The sequence below is a fragment of the Uloborus diversus genome, chromosome 2 (assembly GCF_026930045.1).
Source record: "Uloborus diversus isolate 005 chromosome 2, Udiv.v.3.1, whole genome shotgun sequence".
Lineage (NCBI taxonomy): Eukaryota > Metazoa > Arthropoda > Arachnida > Araneae > Uloboridae > Uloborus > Uloborus diversus.
The window spans coordinates 94,114,052-94,134,823 of NC_072732.1; the positions used below are offsets into that span (position 1 = coordinate 94,114,052).

The 20,772-nt window shown below is 32.6% G+C and overlaps 2 protein-coding genes across 3 annotated transcripts in view; one reads left to right on the top strand and one right to left on the bottom strand.

The window, feature by feature from the left end:
* Window positions 1-17,993, bottom strand: part of LOC129217176 (beta-hexosaminidase subunit alpha-like) — a 98,510-nt gene extending 80,517 nt beyond the window's left edge. Inside the window, exons 1-2 of one of the 2 annotated variants that reach the window (XM_054851438.1) lie at window positions 17,589-17,993; window positions 13,768-14,050 (exon numbers count right to left, since the gene is read on the bottom strand). In XM_054851438.1, coding sequence (XP_054707413.1) covers window positions 13,768-14,050; window positions 17,589-17,672 — 367 coding nt within the window. In that variant the 5' untranslated portion in view covers window positions 17,673-17,993. Of the gene's footprint in view, window positions 1-63; window positions 160-13,767; window positions 14,051-17,588 lie in introns of those variants that run through there. The other variant, XM_054851439.1, reaches the window with a different exon arrangement.
* A 227-nt stretch (window positions 17,994-18,220) lies between these two features.
* LOC129217177 (protein SSUH2 homolog) overlaps window positions 18,221-20,772 on the top strand; it is a 70,333-nt gene continuing 67,781 nt past the window's right edge. The window contains exon 1 of the mRNA XM_054851440.1: window positions 18,221-18,711. Coding sequence (XP_054707415.1) covers window positions 18,695-18,711 — 17 coding nt within the window. The 5' untranslated portion in view covers window positions 18,221-18,694. The remainder of the gene's footprint in view (window positions 18,712-20,772) is intronic.

Sequence of the window (20,772 nt, forward strand, 5' to 3'; positions counted from 1 at the left end):
AAATAAAAAACACTGCTTTTACAAACTGAATAACATCATTTTGGGGTAATTAAATCAAAATACCTCTTTTTAAAAAAATAACTTTCAGCAATAAAAAAAATAACTTCAGCAGCCGAATTCTAGTATTCTGCGATATACTAGTTATTGTCATAAGATACTCCGTAGTACTTTTCAATGGCATATTATTTTTTAAGGTTTACTGATTGATCAAATGAATATTGTTGCACATTCTTTTGAATTAAAATGTAATATTGAAAGAAAAAAAAATTCGAACGTTTTTGCAGAATGCATTTTAATTCCAGATATCACCGCAAATGTTTGAATTTCTAAATGATCATTCTTGCATTTTCTGAAACATATTAGTTAGTATAACAGTTATTATTTGCAAGGTTCAGTCATTAGTCAGGCAGACAAAGTTACTGATTTGGGGGTCTTAATAAGTCAGGATTTAAAGTTTAGCCAACAGTGCAGCATTGCTAGTAACAAAGCCAATAAGATGCTTGGGTTTATCAATAGAACTATTTCAAACAAATCTAAAGAAGTTCTTCTGCCCTTACATAGAAGTTTGGTAAGATCCCATTTGGAGTATGCTGTTCAGTTTTGGTCTCCTTATCTTAAGAAAGACATTAATGTATTGGAAAGGTTCAAAGGCGAGCTACAAGGCTAATAAATGGACTTTCCCACTTAGATTATGATTCCAGGCTTACAAGGCTAAAAATGTACAGTCTTGAGCAAAGAAGAGAACGAGGGGACATGATTCAGTTGTTTAAATTTATTAAAATGAAAGATGTTATGGGGCTGAAGTTTAGCACTGAAAACAGGACAAGGGGTCATTGTTTTAAGCTATTTAAATCTCAGGCTAACATTGATATTAGGAAAAATTATTATTTTAGCAGGGTAGTGGAACCTTGGAACAACTTACTGGAAGAGGTGGTAATGAGCAAGGGAGTAGATAGTTTTAAGAGGGCCATTGATCTTCATTGGGGATTGTAAATTGACTCGGACCAGTCTAGCTGGACCCAGAGCCTGTTGCTGGTCGTCACTTTTGTATTTGTATATGGCAGCAGCGCTTATTGTCACTGTATCATGTAACATCTTCAAATGTTTTCCAACGAGCAGCCATTACTTCATTTCAATAATAGGTGGAGATGTATTTTCTAAAAAATAGAGACGTTCTCCTTTGTTAAGACTGTATTTCTATTATCTTAATTCTTAAGCTTGGATTCTTGTGTTGAATGCACATTCAGCAGAGGACTAATTTTGCTTTACCTTTTTTCTTTTTTAATAATTCTTTAAATCTGAAGTATCTTTTTAAAGACCTTTAAAAAAGTATTTTTCTAAGTAAACAGAAGCTCTACAATTTAATATTACTGGTTTTTTCACCCTTTATATTTTTAATCAATATAGAATGCCTACATATTCAAAATTGTTCATGAAAATGTACATGAAATTAAATAAGTTTCAAATATTAGCAGTCATTTTTAAAATGTTACGTTAGTCACATGCAAACTGTTACGTTAGTCACAGCTCAAATGTTACGTTAGTCACACTAATTATTTTATATCTACTGATACTAAAATAAATATTTTGCACTTTTTAAGTAGATTTGACACAGATGTAAGAAAATTCCAAGTGCTGTTTGGTTCGATCATCTGGTTTAGTTTTTAAGCAGAAAATAGTACATTTTCGTGACTAATGTGACTCAAATATTTTCAGTGAAATAACCAAACTAATTAAAATACTTATCTTATAATGTATGCAAAAAGAACAATCAATTTTACTGGGCCAACATCTAATCATTTAGAATAAATATAGTACTTTTAAAAATTTGCAAAAATCTTTACATTACACAAGAAAACGTAGACGCATGTTTTTTGCACATGCTAAGCCTTTTCTACTACCTCGCACGTTTACATCCATAAGAAAAACACCAAATGAAATTCTTGCAAACTGTTACTGGATTTATGTACTAGGAAGTACACTGAATGAAATGATAGGTCACAATTAAGGCTTTGTGGAAAAAAAATTCTGAGGTTGAGGTTGACATTTCTATGGAATGACCCTTGTACTATTATAATATTTTTTATTTATTTCTTTAACTTACATTTTTCCTTTTGCATTTACTTATAAACAGTAAAAATAACATGAATAGAAAAATGTATTCTTTTAAATCGGTTTTCATCTTTGAAAGATAAGGCAGAACAAATTGATTCATTTCTAGAAGAATAATGGCAAAATAAACCGTACTATTCAATTTTCAAAGAAATAAAAGTATAATTAACAATGTGCATTAATTCACACATTGACCTATAATACACCCAGAAGTCTTTTTCTTTAAAATAACTAATTAAATTTAAACTTTTTATATCTTTAACTTTTCTTTTATAGTCTTATATCAATGTTCATTTTGTAAAAGAATTTAATTATCTAGAGAGAAAATATTTAAATTTTAGATCAAAATTAGATGCGCAAGGAAGGGGCATTCTCCTCATATTTAGGTTTATAAAAACTAAAAGTTAAAAATTCAGCTTTTATTTACGTTTTATTATTCTCTGAACATGCTATAATCCTAGATTATTATTAGTAATCTTGATCAATGACTGGGAATTGAGTAAATTTTTATCGCGACATCAATATATTTAAATAAATAAAACTGAAATTTTATACTTATAACAAAAGAATAAAATATAATTCTAAAAGAAATTCCTTAAGAGTTCTCATTGCTGCGACATCTGTTCCAGTAGATTTTGAAAACTGGTACGATTTTTTTTTTTATTTTTGGAAGTTTCAAACCTACAAATATTTCAAGAATGTAATATTTTGACTGCTTCATTTTGAAGCAACTGAAGTTGTTCATATAAATATTAACTTTATATAATTTAATGTAACTTATTTATTTCTTAGGAACTTTCAAGTTAAATAGAAAAAATTATCATTTATATTGCACAATTTCTGGTTCCAAGGGTTTAGCACACAAACTTTTTAATCTTACTACTATTATATATGCGAAAGTTTGTCTGGATGTATGGATGTTTGTTACTCTTTCACGCAAAAACTACTGAACGGATTTTGATGAAACTTTACAATAATATAGCTTATGCCTCAGAATAACACATAGGGGTAGTTTTCGTCCCGTTATGGAGGGCAAAACACCCTTGGGGGGGGGGGCAATATAACACAGTTTTGGTATAAATTCTCTAATATGGGGATGAAAAAATACTTGCACATATTAACATTATATGTCTATCAAAAGTTCTGATTTTTCTGCAGAAGATGGCACCTGTTCGAAATTTCTAAGTAGAATAAAAAACGAGTTATGAGTTTTTTAGTTCCATGTTCGAAGGCAGTATTTATTGTATCATCTCAACTCCCTGTCGATAGCGACAAATGTTGTATTATTGACTATCTTTGCTTTTCGTGACCCTTCAAGGCTTTTCTCAAGTCAAATCTTGCACAAAGCAAGATTTTTGCACAAGATTAGCAAATAATACATGGATTTGGCTGATTATTTTCCATTTTAATGCAGCTTTGAGGTAATTAATGCGTTTTTAAAAAAAATTTATTTGTGTTGACTGGGTATTTAATCGATCAGTAGGAATCTAGCCAAACTTTTTTTGTGGAATCATTTCAATAGCTAAGGCATTGCCAAATTTTTACTATTTATAGGAAACATTTCGGGTAGCAACATGTTATAATCACCAGAAGTATCCCAGTATTTGGCGACACTGTCCCTTCGATTAAAATGAGTAACACACAGTTTCACAAAATAGGGAGGGGGAGCCTCATTTAAAATATCCCAATACGATTAATGCAAATTGAATAACATTTTAAAACGCAGTAAGGGATTACAGGCGACTACGTTTTTTAAAAATTTGTACTTCAATAGCAATACACACTAGTTTTAGACTATGTTCGAAAAAAGAAAAGTTAAATCTTTTTAAACAAGTGAAGTTTAATTTCATATTTTGGAAATCCCTCAAATTTGTATATGTTTAAGTATCGTTTTTTCGTTTCTAAAAGAGTACTATTTTGTTCTTCATACTTATTGCCATTTTACTTTTATGGGTTAGAAAGGAGCTCTATTTTTAATCACGTCAAAGTGGTGTGTTTTGAGTTATTTCAGTTACAGCAGAGAACAAATAAAAGTAGCGACTATTTCTGATAATTATTACAGACCCAGGCAACGCCGGGCATTTTTGCTACGTACAATTATGTGGTAACTAAATAAAGTTATGAAATAGAATCGGCCCCTCTACCCCCAGTTACCGTCGAATAAAGATTTATTTTTCGCCAGGAACGGCCAAATACATGCAAACATTTTCTTTATAGCGTCTTCTGTTTGGAATTAAAAATCATATTTTTATGAATATAGATTAACCAAACATTTTCGCAGTTTCAGAAACTTGGCAAGTCTCTGGCGAATGTATGGTACTGTGGTCCTTTGGTGATTAATAATGGATTTGGATTTATTTTTTTTTTACATTTTACGCTGCTTTTAATTGCAAAAATATAAAATGAAACTAAACAAAATGACATTTAAAAAACTTATTTGATAGGAAGAGTTACGATAACGTGTTCGGGACGAGTGTTCAAAAATTTGGGCTATACAGCTATTACAAAAGTTCTATTAAAATGTAAAAATTCAACCAAATTAATTTTGGTAAAAAGATCATTAAGTACTATGAGATATTGAAGTTAAAATTAATCCGCCAAATTAGTAAAGCAACACTCTAAAATAACATTAAAACTACTATTAAAATGAAAATTAATCCACCAAATTCATTTTTTATTTCCAATCTTACCAGGCGACTACGTTAGGGCATTGGCGAATTATTTAAAATTTTTATGAAACTTTTCATTTTCTTTTTTCTTTTTGCTGTGTGTATTTTTAAGGGTTAATGATGCTAATTAGGATTTTGTGGAATTAATGTCACTATTTTAATGGCGACAATGGAGAATATTGTTCTTTCTTTCTTTCTTTTATTTTGTTTTTATTTTTTTATTTGTTTTTTTTATCATATTGGACCTGTACTGATGAAGATTTTTGGTGGGGACTGAGATCATCAGAGGGAAATGTTATTTGAAAACGCTGATAGAGACCATTCTAATAGAGACTTTTGGGGATTTTTTTCTTTGCAAAATAAGAAGTTTTTTGTACTATTTCCTCACTTAAATGGGAACTTAAAAAAAACTGTTGTCCTTACTGTGATTTTAATGGTATTTTCACTCTGAACTTTTTGGTGTTGTAATTAGGATCGTTTACGTTATTTAGAAACAGTTGATTTTCTTCTAATGGTGATTTCAAAGGTTTGATGTTCTCACTCTAAAGAGACATTATTAGAATCGGGATTTGTAGTGATTGTTGACCCTATTTTGCGACGATATCTCCGGTAAGAAGCTATACATTACAGATTACACAATAATTTAGATAGCCGATGTAGCGCTGGGTATTATTTGACGGAGATCGGGATTATAAGAAAACTGTTTCACTTTATTTAAGAATAATTGACTTCACTCGAATAGGATTTCTTGAGAATTACCCAAACTAACTTCTTTAGAACTCCTGAATGCTTTTGTGATTTATTTTGTGTTATTTTTTGGGTGTCTTTCCAGTTTCACCGACATTTCATTTACTCCCTTTCCCCCTGATTTTCAGTTTTAATCATACCTTTTGATACATTTAAAGGGGCAGGCCATTTTAAATGTCGGCAAAACTGGGGAGAAACCATTTTTTGGTAACTATATGACCTCTGCCTGTGTTGACCGTTAACTTGAATCGATTGAAAAAAAACTACATCAACGTAAGCGAAGCCGCAGGTAAAAGCTAGTTAAATATAATTTTCCACTACATTTTGTTGTAGGGTACAGTTGTGTATAACTTAAAGGACAGTAATTCATAAAATTATAATTGGAAAAATTAATGTTCTCAACATAAATTATTACAGACCGAAGCAGCCGAGTGATTCGACCAGGCAGACACTTTATTCAATCCCTTCTTTGTAGTGAGGTTTTTACTACAGAGAAAAAAAAAAAACTCCAAAAGATTTGTGAACCATTTTAAATTTACCATTAATTAGGAATTCCAACCAAACTTTGAGTTTTCAGTATTTATACCAGTAACGTCTACCTTCAGCAATGAACGCATTCATTTAGATGCAAATTTTACTGATCTTTATAACAATGAAATTTTTAAAATTATTGCTACAAGAAACAAGAAAAGGTTTGAATTTTAAGAACTGAAATTATTCATTTTTAGTCCATTTTTGGTCACTATTCTTGCAAGTCAAAAGACAATCAAAGAACGAAATTAAGATATTTCTTCTATGATGGAGAGAGACAGAGTAACCAGAATCCCCCCTTCAACTCTCATATATCTTAGGAGTAATGTAATGTATTAGAAAAATATATGGCTAAAATATTTTTTGTTGTGAACTGTCAATAAATAGTAAAATACTTTTATTTTCATGTAGTCAAAAATTTATACTATCTGTAGCGCAATATCATTATTTTCGTATGATATGTTCTATCAACTTGTTGATGAAAACTATGAAAAATAAAATGAAATATCAAAAACTTTCTTATAATCTTCGCTTTTTTGAGAAAGGCTTATTTTACCAGTAAAAAAAAATAGGAAAAAAAAAGTCATTTTAAAATTATTTATTTGAGTGAAAAACTCAAACAGCTTTGTAAACGAATACATTTCAAAACCGTTTTAAGGTTCATATTTAGGCTAAGAGAAAACATAAGAAAAGAAAAAATATCTGATACCAATTTAAACTCTAGTGTCGGTGGCGCTAAAAGAATCGAGGGGCCCCCTAAAGGGAACAGAAATCTGAGAGGTACTTTTCTAATGAGGGTGTCTTCAAATATTTTTTGAGAGAACCTCCAATAGCTGTTCATCGTAATGCCTTTTTAAAAAAGAGAGTTGTACTTACCGTAAAAGAATTAAAATGGGCCTTGAAGTTTTTTAGAAATTGAAAATGATGGTTAATTTGAGTTAGAGAATTTTTTTTGCCCGAAGATTGCTGCTTAAACAGCTGTGTTTGGATAGAAAATAACATACTTTTTGCAGGGAACAGATTCGATCTTGATCTCAATTCTAAGAAAAAAAATTTCTTCTAAGACCATGTGATCAAGGGAAGGAATCGCAAAGCAAACCCCAATAAAGATTTAGCATATCCATCCGAGTGGTCAGAAACATGGTGAGGGGATTTGAATGGTGAATCGTCGTTTTAATGAGTTTTGTTAGTAGGAGGTGGGGAGTAAGTTACAGGAAATACGAAAAAGAAGTAGAGGGCAAAAAAGGCAAGAAAGTAAATGGACAGCGAACAGTGTGGGAATCAACTGACGTTCAGATGGTTCTTCAACTGTTATAAATAAGGTAGTTTTTGCTGGACAAGGGGTCACTTTCTGTTCGTTTTCTTCGTAGATCAGCAGCTCTATTTTGGTCCCAATTCTTTTCTTCTTCTTTTTTTTTTTTTTTTTTTTTGTCACACATGAGTAAGACCGGCATTTTTTGTATGCGCATTTATTATTCTCAAATATTGAGGGGGACTTTGGACGCGTTCAAAATATTGAGGGGACGTGTCCCCCCTGTCCCCTGTGCCAACAACGCCTGTGTTCTACTCATCTTAAAATCGTCTACGATTTTAAATACTAAATTGAATTTCATTTTGAAAATTTGCTAGGGGTGGACTCAGAATCTCTCCACCTATTAACATTACTGAAAATCTTCTAAAACTGCGGTTTTAACAAATCAAAATTTTTTCGAGAGGATGCCCTTCAACATCATTGAAAAATGTCTTAAATCTCGCTTTTAGTGCTTCAATTACGAAACAGTTCTGGTCTCGAGCCCCTTCAAAACTCCCCCTTTCATCGAAAGTTAGCTTAAATTACGTTTTCGGAGCTTTAATTTCAAGAAACTGGCGGTGCACTAAATTTTAATTTAAAAAAAAAAGTCTACAATCGCATTTTCAAAGATTCAAAAAATTTCGGGGGAGGGGCGCATTTCTCTTCCCCTTAATATCACCATAGATCATCTAAAACTGCATTTTTCAAACGACAATTTTCAGATTTTTCCCGGGGGAGAGCCCCCAGACCCCTCTTTACGTGTCACAATCACAAATAATTTACAATTGGGAATGCGTGCTTGAAGTTTGCATTTTGAAAAATTATAGAACGATGACTCCGAGTCTCTTCCTCCCTTAACATCACCATAGGGCTTCTAAAACTGTTTTCAAATAACAATCTTGAAAATTCCCACTGGGTGAGCCCCAGACCCCCTCTTTTGAACACAATTAAATATAACATAGGATTGTGTTGAGAACTTAAATTTGGAAAAATTATCGAGAGAGGCTATCCTGGACCTCCTCTCTCCCTTCCTCCAAAACTTAAAATATAGTCTAAAACTGCGTTTTTATGTCTTCAATTTCGAAATAATGCAAGAAGGTAGCCCTCCAACAGACACCCCCCTAATTCTGATTGAATATTATCCTAACGATTATTTATATTGCTAGTACTAAGGTCTAGTAATATGACTATCCCTGCTAAACCAGAACCAAATCTTCTCTCTCTCTCTGCATACTGGAACATGCATTTGAAACAATTAACGGGCCGCCAAAAGCGGACCCCCCTCCCCTCCCTAGTTTTTTTGACCTAGCAACGGCCCTGGTACTCTTTTCAACATTTAATAACCGTGTCTCTTTTTCAATGAAAGGAACATCACAGACGGCATGGAGTTAGTGTCCGTTTCAAAGTTGGATCAGACGATTTGATTTCTTTTCATTTTTTTAATAAATTTTCTGGAAGTAGCACAATTCTGCATGATGAATGCGTGCGTAGAAATGATGAGAGGGAGAGAGGTCAAAAATGTTTTATTGTTTGTAATAATTCTGACCAGGATGCTCTAGCTCTTCCATTGATTCATTTGCACCTCGACAATCGTTAAGAACTAGTTTTGAAGTTTGCGAATAGCATATTTTTTATCCCTCCAATTGACAATTAATATATTTTTCTTCATTAACGAACTTAAGCTTGTGAAGAATTTTTCTCATTTCTCTTTACTCCCATCTTCTCTACCATTTTTAAATTGATTGTTTCAATTAATCATTAGATGATTTTTATTAAAACTTTCAGTGTTGTTGGTTTTCGCTGATGGAGGTAGAACAGTCTGTTCTTAAGGTGTTTAAATTATGTTTTCGTGAATCATATTTACTTTCTTCTATATCTGATATATATAGAAGGATATTTGATTCATTAAAACTCTCGAGTTCTGAATTTCGAGGCGTGCTGAATAGCTGAATCCATTTTTGAGGATTTCCGAAATATATCCTGTCCACGGTGTGTCTGATCCATCTTTTTTGGATATGCAACTTCAATTTTGGAAAACTTTCAGGAGAGCGCACCCCACTGTAGCACCAGAATAACACCCTCTTTATCATCAAGAGTCATCTAAAACTGTGTTTGTCGAACTGCAATTTTGAAAAAAATATAGGAGAGAGCCCCTGATTCCCCCCTCCCTTCCATAACATGATCAAAGACAAGCCTAGAATTGCGTTTTTGGAGTATCAATTCCAAACAATTGCCGGGGGAATGGCACCAAAATTCCTCTTCCACTAACATTATCCAGATCTATCAAAACTGGTTTTTAAAGCTACAAGTTCGAAAATTGAAGTGCAGCGCCTCTCTCACTCCCACCTACTCTCGTCAACATTATTAAAAAATCGTGTTAAATTTGGTTTTCAGGGCTTCAATTTCGAGAAAATTCCGGGAGAGCTTCCAAATACTCGTTTTCTTAACGTCACAAAGGTCGGCAACAATTGCGATTTTAGAGCTTCAATTTCAGAAAACTGCTTTTCCCCCCAATCATAGATAGCGTTTTTAAGACTTTAATTTTGAAAATTTTTCTGGGGCAAGCCCTAGGATCTCTTCTTTATCTAACATTACCCCAGATAGTCTAAAACTGCGTTTTTAGAATTACAATTTTTAAAACAAAGGAAAAGCCCTCTTTCACATAACGTTAAACTATCTACAGTTGCACTTTTAAAGTTTCAATATTGAAAAATTACCGGGAAGGGCACACCAAACCTTTTATCCCCCAAACATCACCAGAGATTGTCACAAAATGTGATTTTAAAACTACAATTTCGAAAATTTTCCAAAGGAGAAACCCCCGAACCCCCTATCTAAGTGACGATAAAAAAAGATTCATATTTTATAGATTCATATTTTATACATCTAGTAATAACTCCATCCCAAGCCAGAAAGTTGAATCCACTCTTCCTGTAATTGTTCATAACGTTTGAAAAAAAAAATGAAAAGGTGTAGCAAAATTCAGGGGTACCCCGAAACTTGTTTACTCAAGGTGCACGTTGTAAACTTTGGAAAGGCAAGGTCAGGTCAACAATCCAACAATATTTCAGTTCAAATGCTATTTGTTAGCGCTATTCCCCCCCCCCCTTCCTCCCATGAATTTGACTGGAAATTAAACACTCTAAAAAACTTATATTTAACCCGATTCGAAAGCGAGAATTTTTTTTTTGGGGGGGGGGGGGGGGATTTGCGGCATTGAGCTTGGGGGGGATGGGCACCCCTGAGCATTTAAATCCTTCGTCAATGAATATCCCCTTTAAAACTTCATTTTCTAGGACTTCAATTTAAAAATATTTTTTGGGAAGAGCCCCCTGAACCCCACTGCTCGTAACATCATCAAAGTTTGTCTATAGCTGCGCTTTTGTAACTTCAATTTCAAAAAATTGGTGGGCGGGGTGATCGATTTAGATCTATTCTACAAAAAAATCAATCGGGGGCAGCCCCAAAAAGTCCCATGTCCTTACCTCCTTACCCGTCAACAAATATCACCTATAATTGCGTTTTTAAAACTTCAATTTCTAAACAATTCCCGCAGAAAGCCTCTCAAACCTTTCCTCCCCGCTTACATGATCAGAGACCGTCTAAACCTTCCTAGGACTATAATTTCAAAATTTTTTCGGGGGAGAGCCCCCGGACCCCCCCTATTACTTGGCTGAAATTTTAAGGTTAAAATATAAATGCAACAATAAACAAAAACGGTTTTTTAAATTAGTTTCTGAAAATTGCTCATGCAGAATTTTTAATTCAATATATATATATATAATATATATATATTATATATATATATTTTGTATTAGAAGTGTTAAGACGCAGAGGATAAGTTGTAAAACGCAATTTTTAAGGTTATTTTTTTAATGAGTAATTTCATTACCCCCCCCCCCCCCCCATAAACATCTGCTAAAAAAAGTTCCCCTCCCAAATCCATTCTCTGGATCCGCCGCGGATACAGGACTAGTAATTTCTCTTTTCTACAATGTTTTCTAAGTTTAAAATTTCTTAAAAACTTTCTTCAGCTCTCCCATGGTTTGTAAAAAAATTTCTTAAGAAATTTATGCTCTGAGCGCTTTGGTTTGATCACCGCCATTATATAGGAGTTTAGTGAGACCTCATTTGGGAGTATGGCTGTTCAGTTTTGGTCTCTTTATTTTAGGAAAGATAACATTTTTATTGGAAAGGGGTTCAAAGAAGGACTACTAGACTAGTAAGGGGACTTTCAGATTTATATTATGATTCCAGAATTAAAAGACTTAATATGTACAGCTTGAAGCAAAGGACAGTCAGAGGGGGACATGATTCAATTGTTTAAATTCATCAAATGGTTACATTTTTGCACAGAAAGCAGGACGAGGGGTCATCATTTTTAAAGCTGTTTAAATCTCAGGCTAACCTGGATATTAGGAAAAATTACTACTTGAGTAAGGTTGTGGGCACTTGGTCTTGGAATGGCTTACTGGGAGAGGCAGCAATGAGCAAGGGGGTGGATAGCTTTAAGAGGTCCATTGATCTTCACTGAGGACAAATAAATTGACTACGACCAGCCTAGCTAAGCCCAGAGCCTGTTGCCAGTGTTGCCAGAATGGGGGAAATTTCCCCATTTTGGGGAAATCTGGTGCTCTTTGGGGAAATTTTGGGAAAATGGGTTTTGAGGGGAATTCTTTGGGGAAAAATTTTTTTCTTAGGAAAAACCTGGGGAAACCAAAAACCTTAGGGAAAAAAAAAATTGTAATTAAATTTGCGTCTTGAAATCTGGTCATTGTTTGTATCAAGCAGAGTTGGTTCAGCTTTGGTCAACTTTATAGAATTCGCATTTCGTATTATGTGGAATTTTATGCTACGGAATTTGCATTAATAGTTTTGCGTGAGTTACTAGTCGATACGTGAAACAAGCAAAATTAAGTGTGATGAAGAATGTTCTTGGATAAATATATACAAAAATCATAGTTTAAATGCACATACAAAAGCAGAGTAGTAAATGCGAGTAGAAAAAAATATTTGGTAAAATTTGGCACCCGCACGGCTTTGCCCGTAGTAAAAAATTAAAAGGTATTTTGGTTCCCCTGTATATTTACAAATAATGCATGATGAATTTCTCGCCAATTGGCTTGCCCACGTTACAGTTCCACATTTTGATAACTTGGTACTTTAGTCGTCCATCTTATGATAATTTTGCTCGGGAAAATGTTCTTAAAATTGGAATAGAAAAAGAACAAAATCGAATTTTCAAAAAATCGTTTAAAGGTGCACAACCCCATGCTAAAAACTGATTCTTTACCAAATTTCATGAAAATCAGTGAAACGGTCTAGGTGCTATGCGCGTCACAGAGATCCTGCCAGAGAGAGATCCGGAGAGACTTTCAGCTTTATTATTAGTAAAGATAAAAAACAATAAAGATAAATACAAAAAAAAAAAAGTGAAAATGGGAAGAAAAAAAAAGTTGGGGAATTTTATAACGAAATTTGTCCATTTGGGGAAAAAAATTTTCCAAGAGACAAAAATATCAGAGGAGGTCGATTCATTTTATGAAAATATTAGTGCAAAAATAATTTTTGAATTTGGGGAATTTTGATAAAAAAACATCGCTTTTTGGGGAAAAGTTGTAAGGGAATTGGGGAAATCTGGATTTGACCATCTGGCAACACTGCCTGTTGCTGGTTGTCACTTTGCATTTGTATTTGGTATTACTGTCGTCATACTCACTCTCTACTGCATTCTTGACAGCACAAGATCGTGTACAAAAGAAAATGATTGGAATCAAATCTGTGTGGCTCTAAATTCACCCAATGAAAGAAAAAACTGACCTTATAAGTGATTAGGGTATTTAAGACCTGACAATATATACAATACTTCTGAACCTAGAATTCTTATTCAATGAACCAGGACTTGAGAAGTGACCCTAAATGCTGGGTGATCTAAAAAGGGGGTGCCCTTATATCGAGGTCTGAGTATATATTTTGAGGGGCAAATATATTTTGTGTATTGAAGGAATAGGCTAGTACCAGGATAGGATAAAATATTACATAATAATGCATAAAGGAAGGGGGAAAAGGGGATTTATTTTCTGTTCCACACAATTACCGAGTGATCTAAACTAATGTTGGAAACAAGAGGGAGTGAAAAACCTATGTCTTGGGTCTAGTAGTTTAGAAAGGAGCTTACAAAATATAAGAAACAAAACCTACTACAATCTTAAAGAGGGAACATCAAAAAAATTGTAACAGTAAGTTAAATAATATTGATAATTAATTACAATATTATTAATGCCCTTTTAACATTACCTACTCATTATTTAAAAAGAATTCATAGGATAACCATCAAAGTACAAAAAAAAAAAAAAGTAACAAAACTCTTTTTAGCCAAAGCTGTATGTTGTTTTGCAAAACGCAAAAAATACTTACACTGCTCATCCATATACATATAGGGATATTTTTCACATGGACCATCAATGCTTATGGATAATTCAGTCATTTCACCAATGCTTCCAGATAAATCAACATCATTTGTATTCTTTGAGCAGTCATCCAAAAACATAAGTTTTTGGTATCTTTTGATGGCTTCTAAAATTACATCACATTTCCCACCATAAGAAAACTTGAATACATCAGGCCTCAATGTGAAAAAAGAAGATTTAGCAGCAAATTCTTGAGGCATAGGCCATGGCTGGCCTTTAGTTGGAGTAACCTGAAACACAAAAATATTAACTCTGTACAAAATATAAAATATAATTTTTTTATTTATAAAAACAATATGTATCCATCTGTCTATTTGAGATTATCATAGAATCTTCTTGAAAATAGATTGGAGTAAAGTTGAGGTAGGTAACCGAAAAGTTTGAAAATTTCAAAGGAACTTCTTTAACTCACGTCTCATTTTTGAAGGATTAAAATTAAGAGATAAGGGAGACTAGGGATGCTTGATCCCTAGGGATACATGATCCCATAGCCAAAAATGTACCAAAATCATTAAGTAGAGATTTGAAACCTGACAATTACATTCAAGTTATACTTGTACTTAAAAACTGGCAGCATTTTGTTTTTTTTCAGCCATTTTGTTTTAGCTCAAGAAATGACCGTCTGAATGTGACAAGAGAAACTTTTTTTTAGGAAAGCATTCCGAAGTTACATTATCCACATTATCCGTTAAATACAACTTTAAAAATATATTCCGGAGTGTAATGTTAAAGTATAGACAGTCTTTAATAATTGAGACATATTTTTAGTAAATTGCGACTGATTGACAATAATAGAACAAGTATGTTTGTGAAAATCGCACATTAGGGATACTTGATTCCTTCCTTTAGAGGGATACATGATCCCCGGGATCAAGTATCCATATGACAATCTAAACACAATGAAAACAATATAAATTTTATTTACTTAGTTGACATTAACTTTAAACATTCAAAACCATGTTGACATAATAAAATTTATCATAGTTTGAGTGATAGATTTAAACAATCACTACTGTAAATATGTTAAAAAATTGAAATATCAGTTCACACTTGTAACCCACATAACACCTCAAACATCTAAACATAAACTAACGCTACTGATAAATTATGTTCTGATCAACCAAATGAGCTTGAACAAGTTGAAATAGATGTCAAATCCTTGTTTGAAAGAAAAAATAAATGATTTTACCATAGTTACATTTACAACAAAAAAGTGAGTTGCCCATTATGTTGATCCATTAGCGGATAGAATGCAAAGTTGGATTTATAGAGTTTAAAATAAGTTTTCTGAAGCGAAAAGGTAATATGTTTAACCAATCCATTTTTCTTGAAAAAATGACAAAATGTGTTAAGCTGCGCACATTCAGTTGGGTTGAGCGGAACTTTAAGAACTACAACAAACGAATTGTTTGCATTTGACTTTTAAGGTTTTGAAAATATATAAGCTAAGCTTTCTTTTTTATGAGTACACTGATACTTACATTTTATTATTGCAATACAAGAAGCAAATAAGATGATTTTCATGCTTGTCATCCTGTTTTTTTATTTGCTGTAATTTTAGCTTCATTACGCTACTTTAAAAAAATTGTTAGTTTTATTTATAAAATATATTATTGTTCACAACTGTATTGGATAATAAGTAATTGATCAAAAGCATTATAGGTTCATGAAAATTGTGTGTATATATATATATATATATATATATATTACAAATGTCTAGTGAAATTTGAAACTATGTTATTTTGTATTCACATTATTATAATCTAATAAAGAAAATTATAAATCACGTGTGAGTGTTTTTTTTTTAGAAACATTATGTAAATTACTAAAAACCATAAATAAATTGCCGATCTAATGAAAAGTCTACGTATTTTCGCAGTAGGATCAAGTATCCCCCAGGAAGGGATCATGTATTCCTTGATGTGGAGATACATTATCCCTTTATGCAATTTTTGAAAAAAAAAAAAAAAATATTTTACTAAAACTATCTGTTTCATTTCAACTAAAAAATATGCTGTCAGATAGAGGCAAAAATTACCTTTGTTGATGCACTAAAAAAAAAAAAAAAAACTGATAATTTGCAGCAGAGAACAAAAATTGAAAACTAAAGAGGGAATCAAGTATCTCTAGTCCCCCCCTATTAATAAAAATGGTAGTTAACATTCACCCATGAATAAATGCTAACACAAAAAAAAGAAGAGTACTATTTTATACTACACTGCTGAACCTTTTATTCGGGAAACCAGAAAACTGGCAACTTGTTGCTGATTTTCCCGCCATTTTTAAAAAGTACTCATATTTGGCAATCTCTGAAAAAGTAGGCATTTTTTTAAACACCTAAAAGAGTACGAATGGTTTCTTTATTTAAATACCACATTACTTGCGTATAACTCTGGAAAATGTATACAAAAACAAACTTCATAGCTGAAGGGTTATCCTTTAATCGGGGCAAAATTTCCTAAATATTTTCTTGAATTAAAAAGTACACTCGAAAGTCTGAAATTTTCGAGTGTAGATCGTGAGGGAGCAAGGCCGGATCAAGAAATTGTTGAAGGAGGAAGGGGCAGTTGTTTTTTCAGCATGCCTCTACTATGCTCTACTGTACACATGCTTACAGGAGGACGGGGGAGCTGCCACATCATTTTTATCCAACACAACTAAAATATGAGATTTATCCAAGGAGGAACCCGAATACATACCATTTTTTTTTTGCCATAGTGGTTATTCTAAAACTGTATTTTAAAACCTTAATTTTGTACTTGGGGGAATGTTTTGAAACCTTCCTACTCCTTAACATGATTGAAGATAGTCTAAAGTTGAGCTTGCTTCAAACTTCAGTTTCCAAACTTACCAGAGGAAAGTTTCTGAACCCATTTATTTACCCTAACACTAACTGAGGTATGAACAATCCTGTTATTATGACTTTAATTTTGCAAAATACTTGGAGGAAGGCTCCTAAACATCCCCAACGATCCTCTGAAATCTTCTTTTTTAAACTTGAATTCGGAGAAGTTTCCAAGAGGGAGATTGGGACTCCATTCCTTTCCTTGATGTTGTCAAACATAGCCTAAATTTGCATGTTAAAACATTGATTATTGCTTCCCAGTAAATAGCTGTAGAAATGTAGGTACATAGAAATCAAGTGGTTAAGGCATTCCTGCAGACAGCGGACCATCTTGTTTTTGTCAATGCAGGATCCCTCAAAGGAGGGATGATCACTCCCAGCACCCTTCTCTTACATTTGTTCTTGTGGGGGAACCACTTTTCTAAATTTTAATATTTTCCCTTTTGCAAAAGAAACAATTTTTTTTTTTTTTTTTTTTGGAGGGGGGGGGGGTCACATTTGTCTTTGTATTTAATACTGATAAACTAATTCCAAAATTAGATAAATTCACGACTTTAAGCCAGGCACAATGACTTTCAAAATAAAATGAATAGTTTCATCTTATAATTAGGTAGTACTGTATATTGATATTAAATTATAAAAAAATTTCATAACTTCAAAAAATCATACAATTGTTAATTTTTTTCGCACTTTATAAATAGTCAGTCATTTACTGTAATTAAAGCTTTTAATTAACAGGTAGATATTATATAATTGTTTGAAAATGTGTCAGAACCTATTTTTATATTTAGTTCAAAGAGTTGGACTAAAATCAGGGCAATAAAAAAACAAAAAGTCGATCAAAACACTGTACAACACTGTACCAACAGAAAGGCCACACTTCTGAAAATTAAACTTTTGAACAAGTAAATCAGAGTAACCACCTGGTAACTTTCCTTAAAGTCGCTTGGCAAGTAGTGAGCTGTAGTTGCAGCAATAAATAGAGTAAGAAATACAAGAACCTTCATTGCAATTGCCAATTTAATTGAGATATATTGGGAGTTGAATAACACAGCAGGAAATTCAATATGCTTTTTAAAATGTTATACGAGTTCAAAAGTAGAATTCACACAAAATTTCTGCACTGAGTTTCAAACTCTTGACCAATGAAAAAAGTTTCAGAAGTATGAAGACATTTGGGGATTCATTTCATTGTGTCAAAAATCAATGCTTTGAAATAATTTATGAGCGTTACGCCCATAAAAATTAATCAGCTTGAACTTCGGTATACCCGATAAGCACATTGTTTTGTTGACAAGATTATTGCGTCAACAGGATAACCGGTGAGTGACGCGCTGATAAGTATTTTATATCAAGTGAAAAAAAATAGTTAATTTATTAATTTACTGGCAGTAGAAGTAGTAGTGTTCAAATCGGATGATGTAAAAAAAGTGTTTTTTTTCCGTAATTATTTTTTTTTTTTTAATACAGCAAACATCATTAGAAAATAAAAATCCTTCCTTGTTGTTTAGCTGAATTCCAAACAACTGTATAAGAATGTACTCGTTGTGGCAGTTCTATGGACGCTCCACCCGATGCTTCTCTTCAAAAATGTGCAGAAGTGAATCGAATTACATTTGTTTACTTGATTTTTTGTTTACATGCAGAGAGAAAAAAAAAACAATGCATTTTGTGCCAAATAGTTATTTAAATTAGCTGAACACTTGCAGAAATGACTTTTCGCCTTTATTGAAGGCAAAATAAACACCATCCGTTTCCGGTGCTTCGTTTTTCAACAACATTCTCGCATTGTTTATGTCAGGAAAGAAAGATTTTGATTTAATTACAACAGTTACAGGTCGCGTCTGCGCGTGTGAGAATCCAATCCAAAAATGATAGAAAAACATCGCGTCTGCGTGAAAAGGATGCTGCGGAAGTGGGACTTTTAACTTTCATATGATGGAGAAGAATGATTGTTGATAGTATAATATAAGCATTATAATTTATTATAAGGATACAAGACCGTTATTTCAATTAATAGCCTTTTATTATGGCTGACAGTCTTAGGTAAATTTATTTTTGTTTTCAGATGTTTTATGTCACTAATTACTTTTTAAGAATTGAGATAGGAAGCAGTGGTTAATTGCACAATATAAATTTTACATTGTTTAAAGTAAAATTACAGTTCAACAAAAATACTCCCAAGAATTCTTTACTTTTTATTCTTTAAGCTTTGGAAAATACAAGTATAATAATTTACTTTTATACTTATTATGACGATTTCAATGCTGAAAGCGTAAATTTTACTACAATAAATCAGGGGTGGCCAACCTTTTAGGGAAGAGTGCCACTTTCAAGAGAGAAAAAAGTCTCTGATACTTTAAATTTTTTCAACGTACTGAAAAGTAGTTAAAAAATTTTTAGGCTGATCACTTGACTTATACTAAAAAAGGCACATTCCCCCCCCCCCCCCTATTTCAAGTATGGGAAGTAGAGAAGCTCAGTGTAGTGAAAGCTGGTCTATTTAGAATTCTCACATCATGCAAGCTAGTGCTTGTCTTTTGTTGAAGACACAGTGCACTTCACAATCAGCAGTAGAAGATAAATTTTAGTCCTTGACACAAAGAGCTTATTGTTGGTCAATATAATTTTGACCTAAGAACTCTTCTTCTTAAATAGTTTTAAAGCGGCGTAACAAAACTGTTTATGCTGCTAACCATGCAAGTAATCGGGGGGGGGGGGAATGGGTCACGGCAGTTTGGTCCACTTTTCAACTTTTAATTTTTTGTTTTATCAAAAAATTAAACGAGCAGTTTCATTTTTCACCACGAAGTTCATTAAACATTCCTTACCATCTCAGATTTTTTAAAGTGTTCAATCCATTAACTTTTTATTTCCTTTTCCAAAAAAGGAAGTATTCTATTCGCAAAAAAAATTTCACTTAAAATTCGGTCTTAATTTCCATTTTGCTCACGTCCGAATTAATGTTGAGTTTTTTTTTCAACTTGACCACACGCGGATAAGTGCCTAAGAACATATAAAAACCCGAAATATCCATTTTGACATTATCCGAGTTAATTACAACGACTTTTCTCGTGACATCCGTATGTACGTATGTATGTTGCATAACTCAAGAACGGTATGTCCTAGAAAGTTGAAATTTGGTACCTAGACTCCTAGTGGGGTCTAGTTGTGCACCTCCCCTTTTGGTTGCATTCAGGTGTTTCTAAAGGTGTCCTTTGCCCCTTTTTGGGGGGAAATCATTGTTAATTTCGATGTAAACTCAAGTGGTGTTATAATTTGGCGGACAATTGGAGATATATTGCCAGTCTTTTGGTCGCCAAGTTTTGTCGCCCACTTGGCGACAAATTTTAAATCTGGTTTTAATTTGGCCATTGTTGGTGATATTTAGAGAGTAAACTATTAAATCACATTAAAATTGCCAATAATGAGGAAATGGCATTAAATTAGAGTAAAAGGAAGTCATGTGATGCACACATCGGCTTGTTTTTTATATTAATTTTTTAACAGAACGCTGAAAGTAGAACAACATCCCCCATCATGGAGTAATGCTTGTTTGGATTACCAAACAACTTCTATATCAATTTTAATCATAAATTTTTTTTTAAATATTGTAACTAACTTATTTTCTTTTATGTTTAGCATGAAAAAAAAAAAGTTTAAAGATCAATATAACATATTAAAATATTAAATTTTCCTACTTCTACTTGTGCACCATTTATGCCAGAACCATCTACATTTTTTCAAGAATTAGCATCACTTGGGTCTTCATCCACTTCACTGTTGCTAATACTCTAATATTTATTTTCTAATTCTTCTGTAGAATTTTTAGTTTTTTGTAGGTCTTATAAAAGTGGACAAATGTACCCCGATTTCTTGGTCTGAAAAAAATGCTGTCATAATTTTTTTCTTTTTAAAAAAAAATAAAGAAACTACAAATAATTATGAACTAAAAAAATTCACTTTAGGAGAAGTTTTCAGTTTATTAGTTTATTACTCCATTCTTCATTAAAACCATTTAAAGAAACTAAGTTGCAATCTTATAAAAATTACTCAGCATTGAAAAAATAACAATAAATTTTTTATGAAATTAAAATGTGTTCAATG